Here is a 10,352-nt window from a genome sequence, read left to right as displayed (position 1 = left end):
CTCTCTCTCTCTGCCCCCCTCCGCCTCTCTCCCCCCCCCCCCTCTGGGTTTGGACAGTGTCCCTGCTGAGTGATTCCCGTCTGTCTGTGTGTCCCTACAGCAGCCGTGGTGTGGGAGGATCCTTTTGGACCTGCTGGCCGTCCTCGCTGTGTATTTCTCCAGTGACTTTGATACAGAATCCTCGGGAACCAGCTGTGGGTAAGAGGCTGTTCCAGCTCACATTCTCCCCACCGTGATCCCGCCAGTGTCATTCCATCATCCCCGAACTGTCCCGCTCTCCGACACCGTGCTGGACGGGTGGGAGAGCCAGACTTTGGACCCCAAAGGACCGGCTGATTATTGTTTCTTGTCCCTTTACCTTCCAGCCTCCAGGTGTTTGAACAGTCGGCTCAGCAGTTTGTCCAACTACTGGAAACCCTCCTGTCCCCGGCCGCAGAGCGTGAGATCACCCTCAGGGAGCAAAGCGTGATGGTAAGGCAGAGTACTGGGTAATGTCACTGCCAGTTAGATACACTGTCCTTTCCCCCCTCTCTCTCTCTCTCTGGGACCGGGGTGTGTTAGATACACTGTCCTTTCCCTCTCTCTCTCTCTCTGGGACCGGGGTGTGTTAGATACACTGTCCTTTCCCCTCTCTCTCTCTCTGGGACCGGGGTGTGTTAGATACACTGTCCTTTCCCCTCTCTCTCTCTCTGGGACCGGGGTATGTTAGATACACTGTCCTTTCACCCCCTCTCCCTCTCTGGGACCGGGGTGTGTTAGATACACTGTCCTTTCCCCTCCCCCCCCGCCCCCCCTCTCTGGGACCGGGGTGTGTTAGATACACTGTCCTTTCCCCCTTCTCTCTCTCTCTGGGACCGGGGGTGTGTTAGATACACTGTCCTTTCCCCCTCTCTCTCTCTCTGGGACCGGGGTGTGTTAGATACACTGTCCTTTCCCCTCTCTCTCTCTCTGGGACCGGGGTGTGTTAGATACACTGTCCTTTCCCCTCTCTCTCTCTCTGGGACCGGGGTGTGTTAGATACACTGTCCTTTCCCCCCACCTCTCTGGGACCGGGGTGTGTTAGATACACTGTCCTTTCCCCCCTCTCTCTCTCTCTGGACCGGGGTGTGTTAGATACACTGTCCTTTCCCCTCTCTCTCTCTCTGGGACCGGTGTGTGTTAGATACACTGTCCTTTCCCCTCTCTCTCTCTCTCTTGGACCGGGGTGTGTTAGATACACTGTCCTTTCCCCCTCTCTCTCTGGGACCGGGGTGTGTTAGATACACTGTCCTTTCCCCCCTCTCTCTCTGGGACCGGGGTGTGTTAGATACACTGTCCTTTCCCCCTCTCTCTCTCTCTGGGACCGGGGTGTGTTAGATACACTGTTCTTTCCCCCCTCTCTCTCTCTGGGACCGGGGTGTGTTAGATACACTGTCCTTTACCCCTCTCTCTCTCTGGGACCGGGGTGTGTTAGATACACTGTCCTTTCCCCCCTCTCTCTCTCTCTGGGACCGGGGTGTGTGAGATACACTGTCCTTTCCCCACCCTCTCTCTCTCAGGGACCGGGGTGTGTTAGATACACTGTCCTTTCCCCCCTCTCTCTCTCTCTGGGACCGGGGGGTGTTAGATACACTGTCCTTTCCCCCTCTCTCTCTGGGACCGGGGTGTGTTAGATACACTGTCCTTTCCCCCCTCTCTCTCTCTGGGACCGGGGTGTGTTAGATACACTGTCCTTTCCCCCCTCTCTCTCTCTGGGACCGGGGTGTGTTAGATACACTGTCCTTCCCGCGCCCCCCCCCCCCCCCTCTCTGGGACCGGGGTGTGTTAGATACACTGTCCTTTCCCCCCTCTCTCTCTCTCTCTGGGACCGGGGTGTGTTAGATACACTGTCCTTTCCCCCTCTCTCTCTCTCTGGGACCGGGGTGTGTTAGATACACTGTCCTTTCCCCCCTCTCTCTCTCTGGGACCGGGGTGTGTTAGATACACTGTCCTTTCCCCCCTCTCTCTCTCTGGGACCGGGGTGTGTTAGATACACTGTCCTTTCCCCCCTCTCTCTCTCTGGGACCGGGGTGTGTTAGATACACTGTCCTTTCCCCTCTCTCTCTCTCTGGGACCGGGGTGTGTTAGATACACTGTCCTTTCACCCCCTCTCTCTCTCTCTCTGGGACCGGGGTGTGTTAGATACACTGTCCTTTCCCCTCTGTCTCTCTCTGGGACCGGGGTATGTTAGATACACTGTCCTTTCCCCCCTCTCTCTCTCTCTGGGACCGGGGTGTGTTAGATACCCTGTCCTTTCCCCCCTCTCTCTCTCTGGGACCGGGGTGTGTTAGATACACTGTCCTTTCCCCCTCTCTCTCTCTGGGACCGGGGTGTGTTAGATACACTGTCCTTTCCCCTCTCTCTCTTTCTGGGACCGGGGTGTGTTAGATACACTGTCCTTTCCCCCCTCTCTCTCTCTGGGACCGGGGTGTGTTAGATACACTGTCCTTTCCCCCTCTCTCTCTGGGACCGGGTGTGTTAGATACACTGTCCTTTCCCCTCTGTCTCTCTCTGGGACCGGGGTGTGTTAGATACACTGTCCTTTCCCCCCTCTCTCTCTGGGACCGGGGTGTGTTAGATACACTGTCCTTTCCCCCCTCTCTCTCTCTGGGACCGGGGTGTGTTAGATACACTGTCCTTTCCCCCCTCTCTCTCTCTGGGACCGGGGTGTGTTAGATACACTGTCCTTTCCCCTCTCTCTCTCTCTGGGACCGGGGTGTGTTAGATACACTGTCCTTTCACCCCCTCTCCCTCTCTGGGACCGGGTGTGTTAGATACACTGTCCTTTCACCCCCTCTCCCTCTCTGGGACCGGGGTGTGTTAGATACACTGTCCTTTCCCCCCCCCCCCCCCCCCTCTCTGGGACCGGGGTGTGTTAGATACACTGTCCTTTCCCCCCTCTCTCTCTCTGGGACCGGGGTGTGTTAGATACACTGTCCTTTCCCCTCTCTCTCTCTCTGGGACCGGGGTGTGTTAGATACACTGTCCTTTCCCCCTCTCTCTCTCTGGGAGCGGGGTGTGTTAGATACACTGTCCTTTCCCCCCTCTCTCTCTGGGACCGGGGTGTGTTCGATACACTGTCCTTCCCCCTCTCTCTCTCTGGGACCGGGGTGTGTTAGATACACTGTCCTTTCACCCCCTCTCCCTCTCTGGGACCGGGGTGTGTTAGATACACTGTCCTTTCCCCCCCCCCCCCCCCCTCTCTGGGACCGGGGTGTGTTAGATACACTGTCCTTTCCCCCCTCTCTCTCTCTGGGACCGGGGTGTGTTAGATACACTGTCCTTTCCCCTCTCTCTCTCTCTGGGACCGGGGTGTGTTAGATACACTGTCCTTTCCCCCTCTCTCTCTCTGGGACCGGGGTGTGTTAGATACACTGTCCTTTCCCCCCTCTCTCTCTGGGACCGGGGTGTGTTCGATACACTGTCCTTCCCCCTCTCTCTCTCTGGGACCGGGGTGTGTTAGATACACTGTCCTTTCTCCCTCTCTCTCTCTGGGACCGGGGTGTGTTAGATACACTGTCCTTTCCCCTCTCTCTCTCTGGGACCGGGGTGTGTTCGATACACTGTCCTTCCCCTCTCTCTCTCTCTGGGACCGGGGTGTGTTAGATACACTGTCCTTTTCCCCCCCCCCTCCTCTCTCTGGGACCAGGGTGTGTTAGATACACTGTCCTTTCCCCTCTCTCTCTCTGGGACCGGGGTGTGTTCGATACACTGTCCTTCCCCCCCTCTCTCTCTCTGGGACCGGGGTGTGTTCGATACCCTGATTCCCTCTGTGTTTCACTGTGCCGTGTGTATGTTTGGGAAGCTGTGGTGCTGCTGCTGATGTCTCTGCCTGGTCTGTGCTGTGTTGTAGTGCCTTATCTTTATCTGTGGGACCATGGATCGAAGCCCTTCGTCTGTTTGCTGTACTTTCTACAGTCAGCTGTTCAGCAGCCACCCGAGAATTCTGGACACTCTTGTGGAAGGGACATTCACGGACCCTGCAGCCTTGCGGGCTCTGGAAGGTCAGGATTCACAGAATATTCATCCACCTACAATCATCTCCCTCTATCCCTCTATCCACCCAACCCCACCTCAATTCCTCAATCCTCGCCATCTTCAACCTCATCCCTCAATCCCCACCGTCTCTCCCCATGTCCCTCAGTCTCCGCTGTCTCTCCCCGTCTCCCTCCGTCCCCACCCTCTCCCCGTCTCACTCCGTCCCCACCCTCTCCCCGTCTCACTCCGTCCCCACCCTCTCCCCGTCTCCCTCCGTGCCCCACCCTCTCCCCGTCTCCCTCCGTCCCCACCCTCTCCCCGTCTCTCTCCGTGCCCCACCCTCTCCCCGTCTCCCTCCGTGCCCCACCCTCTCCCCGTCTCCCTCCGTCCCCACCCTCTCCCCGTCTCCCTCCGTGCCCCACCCTCTCCCCGTCTCCCTCCGTGCCCCACCCTCTCCCCGTCTCCCTCCGTGCCCCACCCTCTCCCCGTCTCCCTCCGTCCCCACCCTCTCCCCGTCTCCCTCCGTCCCCACCCTCTCCCCGTCTCCCTCCGTGCCCCACCCTCTCCCCGTCTCACTCCGTCCCCACCCTCTCCCCGTCTCACTCCGTCCCCACCCTCTCCCCGTCTCCCTCCGTGCCCCACCCTCTCCCCGTCTCCCTCCGTCCCCACCCTCTCCCCGTCTCTCTCCGTGCCCCACCCTCTCCCCGTCTCACTCCGTCCCCACCCTCTCCCCGTCTCCCTCCGTGCCCCACCCTCTCCCCGTCTCCCTCCGTCCCCACCCTCTCCCCGTCTCCCTCCGTCCCCACCCTCTCCCCGTCTCACTCCGTGCCCCACCCTCTCCCCGTCTCACTCCGTCCCCACCCTCTCCCCGTCTCACTCCGTCCCCACCCTCTCCCCGTCTCCCTCCGTGCCCCACCCTCTCCCCGTCTCCCTCCGTGCCCCACCTCTCCCCGTCTCACTCCGTCCCCACCCTCTCCCCGTCTCCCTCCGTCCCCTACCCACCCCGTCTCCCTCAGTCCCCCACCCTCTCCACATGCCCTTCCATCCCCACCGCTGCTCTCAGTCTCCACTGTCCCAGACCAGGAGCGTACACGGGGCTCCGAGTGCGGTCTGACCCAGACCGGGAGGTGTACACGGGGCTCCGAGTGCGGTCTGACCCAGACCGGGAGGTGTACACGGGGCTCCGAGTGCGGTCTGACCCAGACCGGGAGGTGTACACGGGGCTCCGAGTGCGGTCTGACCCAGACCGGGAGGTGTACACGGGGCTCCGAGTGCGGTCTGACCCAGACCGGGAGGTGTACACGGGGCTCCGAGTGCGATCTGACCCAGACCGGGAGTGTAGCTGGTGTGCTGAGCTTTGGGTAGTTTGGTGTACCGTCCCCCTTGAAATGACCAGTGTGTCTGTATGTGTTTTCCACCCCGTGCCCACATCCCCAGGGCCTCGGAGAGAGCAGTGGGAGCAGCTAACAGCCACCTACACAGCTGCCCTAGCCGCTGTCTGCACCACCACACCGGGAGCAATCAGCTGCCGCGATGCCAAACAGCAGGTAACGGCGAGGGGGTGCCAGGGATCTGTCAGAAACTTGCAGGGGAGGGGACTGTCAGGGAAGGGGTGGGAGGGCAGCTCTGTCAGGGCGAGAGGGAGGGAGAGATAGAGTGGGGTAGGTCTCTGTCGGAGGGAGAGTTTGAGGGAGGGGATGGCTGCAGTGTTCGAGGGAGGGAGAGGGAGAGTGGGAAGGGCCTGTGTCGGAGGGTTGGTGTGGGTTCTGTCTGAGAGAGAGAGAGGGGTGGTGTGTCTGAAGGAAGGAGGTGATGTTACTGAGGGAGGAAGGAGGGGAGCTGGACAGGATGGATGCCGAGAGGCTGTTACTCCCGCACCATGGAGATGGAAGGGTTTCACACAGGGCAGGGCCTCCTGTTCCACGTGGAGATGAGGAACTCTGTGTCTCCCATGGCGAAGGGGGATTCGGTGTGGGGCTCTCCCTGGCTGCACCATCCCGACCCGCTGCTCCAGCCTAACAGTGTGTTTGCAGGCTGGGCAGTATGAAAGCTGCCCCTGTTGTTCTGTTCCAGATAACTCAGTACCTCAACGACAGGCTGTTGTCAGCACAGAGTTCACCAAGGAGGGCCAACTTCATCAAGGGAATCCAGCAACCACCGCTGTCTCTCAACACACTGAAGGTAAACTCAGAGGGAGGGACAGACTGTCACTCAGGTATCACCCTGAGAGAGGGGAGACTGGGAGACACCAGTCAGTGTACAGATATCTCCGTGAGAGAGAGAGGGAGGACTGAGAGACACCAGTCAGTGTACAGATATCTCCCTGAGAGAGAGAGAGGACTGAGAGACACCAGTCAGTGTACAGATATCTCCCTGAGAGAGAGAGAGGACTGAGAGACACCAGTCAGTGTACAGATATCTCCCTGAGAGAGAGGGGACTGAGAGACACCAGTCAGTGTACAGATATCTCCCTGAGAGAGAGGGGACTGAGAGACACCAGTCAGTGTACAGATATCTCCCTGAGAGAGAGAGGGGACTGAGAAACACCAGTCAGTGTCCAGATATCTCCCTGAGAGAGAGAGGGGACTGAGAGACACCAGTCAGTGTACAGATATCTCCCTGAGAGAGAGAGGGGACTGAGAAACACCAGTCAGTGTACAGATATCTCCCTGAGAGAGAGGGGGGACTGAGAGACACCAGTCAGTGTACAGATATCTCCCTGAGAGAGAGGGGGGACTGAGAGACATCAGTCAGTGTACAGGTATCTCCCTGAGAGAGAGGGGGGACTGAGAGACACCAGTCAGTGTACAGGTATCTCCCTGAGAGAGGGGGGACTGAGAGACACCAGTCAGTGTACAGGTATCTCCCTGAGAGAGAGGGGACTGAGAGACACCAGTCAGTGTACAGATATCTCCCTGAGAGAGAGGGGGGACTGAGAGACACCAGTCAGTGTACAGATATCTCCCTGAGAGAGAGGGGGGACTGAGAGACACCAGTCAGTGTACAGATATCTCCCTGAGAGAGAGAGAGAAATAGGTGGGAGGTGTGTGTGTGTGAGAGAAAGAGAGAGAGAAAGAGGGGAGTATGTGAGAGAGAGAGAACGAGGGAGTGTGTGTGTGTGTGTGTGTGTGTGTGTGTGAGATGAGGGTGGAACTCTCCCTGAGAGAGAGGGGGGACTGAGAGACACCAGTCAGTGTACAGATATCACCCTGAGAGAGAGAGGGGACTGAGAGACACCAGTCAGTGTACAGATATCTCCCTGAGAGAGAGAGGGGACTGAGAGACACCAGTCAGTGTACAGATATCTCCCTGAGAGAGAGAGGGGACTGAGAGACACCAGTCAGTGTACAGATATCTCCCTGAGAGAGAGAGGGGACTGAGAGACACCAGTCAGTGTACAGATATCTCCCTGAGAGATATGCCGCTGTCCCCTGTACCCCTCAGACTGTGTGTGTGTGTGTGATTCAGGCCGTGTTGTCTGTCCCGTACAAGTTGTGTACTCCTGCTGTCAGCTGTGTGAGGGGGTGGGGGGGTGGGGAGGGGGAGTGTGTGAGAGAGAGGGATCGGGGTGGAACTCCGAGACCCCTGTACCCCTCAGACTGTGTGTGTGTGTGTGATTCAGGCCGTGTTGTCTGTCCCGTACAGGTTCTGTACTCCTGCTGTCAGCTGTGTGAGGGGGGGGGGGGGGAGAGGGGGAGTGTGGGAGAGAGAGGGATCGGGGTGGAACTCCGAGACCCCTGTACCCCTCAGGCTGTGTGTGTGTGTGTGTGTGTGATTCAGGCTGTGTTGTCTGTCCCGTACAGGTTGTGTACTCCTGCTGTCAGCTGTGTGAACGTAGCTGTCAGCTGTTGGTGGATGAAGCTCTGGATAGTTTACTGCAGCTCCTCCATTGCCAGGTCAGTGAGAATCCGCGGCCGTCTCGGGACCCAGGGATGGGGAGGTGGGACGCTGTCTCCTCGCCGGCCGTGGACTCGCCACCTTGAAAGGCAATTAAATGGTCATTGGATAAACGTGTGGACGGGAATGGAATGGTGTCGGTTCCATCAACGGGCTTTAGCTCGCTTCCACAGGTTGGCCCAACATCGAGGGCCGAAGGGCCTGTGCTGCGCTGTAGTGCTCTGTGTGCTGCGAGTCTCACATTGTCGTAAGGAGGGGGCTGAAGATTGTGCCAGTCCCTTTCCCATCGGTTCGTCCTCCAGGAGGCCGGTCTGCAGCAGTGACATTTCAAACACTGATTCTTCACAAGGTGTGTCCGTTTCCCCTCTCCCTGATGTGTCTCTCTCTCTCTCTCTCTCTCTCTCTCTGCCGGCTGCAGTTGGCTGTTGAAGACGTGGTCCTGTCGATGGCTCAGGAGGTGACCCTGTACCTGTTGACCGTCCTGCTGCTCCAGTCAGACCGAGTCCCTGAAAGGTGAGCGGAGAGAGCGAGGACCGCAGATGCTGGAGAATCGGAGCTGAAAATGTGTTGCTGGAAAAGCGCAGCAGGTCAGGCAGCGTCCAAGGAGCAGGAGAGTCGACGTTTCGGGGGCGTGATTCCTGAAGAAGGGCTCGTGTCCGAAACGTCGACTCTCCTGCTCCTTGGACGCTGCCTGACCTGCTGCGCTTTTCCAGCAACACATTTTCAGCTCCGGAAAGGCGAGCGCTTGACTCAGGCCGTGACGGGCTGTCACTCATCGCCTTCTCGAGGTTCCAGCTCTCGGCGTTCCAACAACACTGTTGGGGGGAGAGAGAGAGAGAGAGAGCGCGCGTGAGCCTGAGAAAGGGCAAGCAAGAGAGTGAGAGTGAGCGGTGGATCCAGTGCCCTCCCGGCCCTCAGGGAGGGTGTTGGAGCTGCCATCAGTCGGAATGTCTCAATTGGCTGCACGCTGTTCCAGTGTGCCCAACTGCTGCCACACAGTCCCACCAATCCTCATGCCGGGATTTCACTCTCTCGCCCTCTCTGTCTCTCTCCCCCCCCCTTTCTCTCACTCTCTCTCACTCTCACCGTCTCTCTTTTCAGCATGGAGCATTCGATCGAGGTCATTACCTCCGTCTTCCGCCAGTCGCCAGCAGCCAATCACACAGTAAGTCAAAGCTGCTCCAAAATACACACACATCATTAACACCGAGTCCAACTGATACGGAAACACGGTCATTATCGAGTGGCATCATTCCCGGAGAGCCGTCCTCGAGCTCATTGTGGGAGGGTCAGCGCCGAGGGAGCCCCGCACTGTGGGAGGGTCAGCGCCGAGGGAGCCCCGCACTGTGGGAGGGTCAGCGCCGAGGGAGCCCCGCACTGAGGGAGGGTCGGCGCCCAGGGAGCCCCGCACTGTGGGAGGGTCAGCGCTGAGGGAGCCCCGCACTGTGGGAGGGTCAGCGCCGAGGGAGCCCCGCGCTGAGGGAGGGTCAGCGCCGAGGGAGCCCCGCACTGTGGGAGGGTCAGCGCCGAGGGAGCCCCGCACTGTGGGAGGGTCGGCGCCGAGGGAGCCCCGCACTGAGGGAGGGTCGGCGCCCAGGGAGCCCCGCGCTGAGGGAGGGTCGGCGCCGAGGGAGCCCCGCACTGTGGGAGGGTCAGCGCCGAGGGAGCCCCGCACTGAGGGAGGGTCGGCGCCGAGGGATCCCCGCACTGAGGGAGGGTCGGCGCCCAGGGAGCCCCGCGCTGTGGGAGGGTCCGCGCCGAGGGAGCCCCGCGCTGGGGGAGGGTCAGCGCCGAGGGAGCCCCGCGCTGGGGGAGGGTCAGCGCCGAGGGAGCCCCGCACTGTGGGAGGGTCAGCGCCGAGGGAGCCCCGCACTGTGGGAGGGTCAGCGCCGAGGGGGCCCCGCACTGTGGGAGGGTCAGCGCCGAGGGAGCCCCGCACTGGGGGAGGGTAATACTACACCGCAGTGTGGTGCTTTTTAACTGGAATCTCTCCCTGTTATGGCGAGCGGTGGGACACTTACAGACATGAGGGGCAGTTGATGTATAAATTACTTTGTATGTGGAATCACCTTCCTGGAGGAAGTGCGGGGGGGGGGGGGGGGGGGAGTCCATGAACAGGAAAGGTTGGAGCAGGTATGGTGGGACCCAGTGTAGGGGCAGTGTGGACATGCTGTGTCACTGCCCGTTTCCTGTACTCACTCCACAACCCCTGTCCCCTCTCTCTCTCTCACACTCTCTAATCCCTTCATCTCTTCTCTCTCTCTCTCTCCTCTATCTCTCTCTCTCTCTCCTCTATCTCTCTCTCTCTCTCTCTCTCCCTCCTCTATCTCTCTCTCTCTCCCTCCTCTATCTCTCTCTCTCTCTCTCTCTCTCCCTCCTCTATCTCTCTATCTCTCTCTCTCCCTCCTCTATCTCTCTATCTCTCTCTCTCCCTCCTCTATCTCTCTCTCTCCCTCCTC

The 10,352-nt window shown here is 59.4% G+C and overlaps 1 protein-coding gene across 1 annotated transcript in view; it reads left to right on the top strand.

Annotated features, from left to right (window-relative positions):
- Positions 1–100: 100 nt before the first annotated feature.
- Positions 101–10,352, top strand: part of LOC132812909 (serine/threonine-protein kinase 36-like) — a gene marked incomplete at its 5' end in the record, with an annotated part of 26,458 nt that continues 16,206 nt past the window's right edge. Inside the window, 8 exons of the mRNA XM_060823034.1 lie at positions 101–198; positions 366–471; positions 3,872–4,022; positions 5,434–5,543; positions 6,070–6,177; positions 7,800–7,892; positions 8,312–8,406; positions 8,995–9,058. Of these exons, the coding sequence (XP_060679017.1) occupies positions 101–198; positions 366–471; positions 3,872–4,022; positions 5,434–5,543; positions 6,070–6,177; positions 7,800–7,892; positions 8,312–8,406; positions 8,995–9,058 (825 nt within the window). The remainder of the gene's footprint in view (positions 199–365; positions 472–3,871; positions 4,023–5,433; positions 5,544–6,069; positions 6,178–7,799; positions 7,893–8,311; positions 8,407–8,994; positions 9,059–10,352) is intronic.

The sequence above is a fragment of the Hemiscyllium ocellatum genome, unplaced genomic scaffold (genome assembly GCF_020745735.1).
Source record: "Hemiscyllium ocellatum isolate sHemOce1 unplaced genomic scaffold, sHemOce1.pat.X.cur. scaffold_3091_pat_ctg1, whole genome shotgun sequence".
NCBI classification, from domain to species: Eukaryota; Metazoa; Chordata; class Chondrichthyes; order Orectolobiformes; family Hemiscylliidae; genus Hemiscyllium; species Hemiscyllium ocellatum.
Note: the sequence above shows the minus strand (reverse complement) of the source record. Positions and strands in the feature narration are given on the sequence as shown.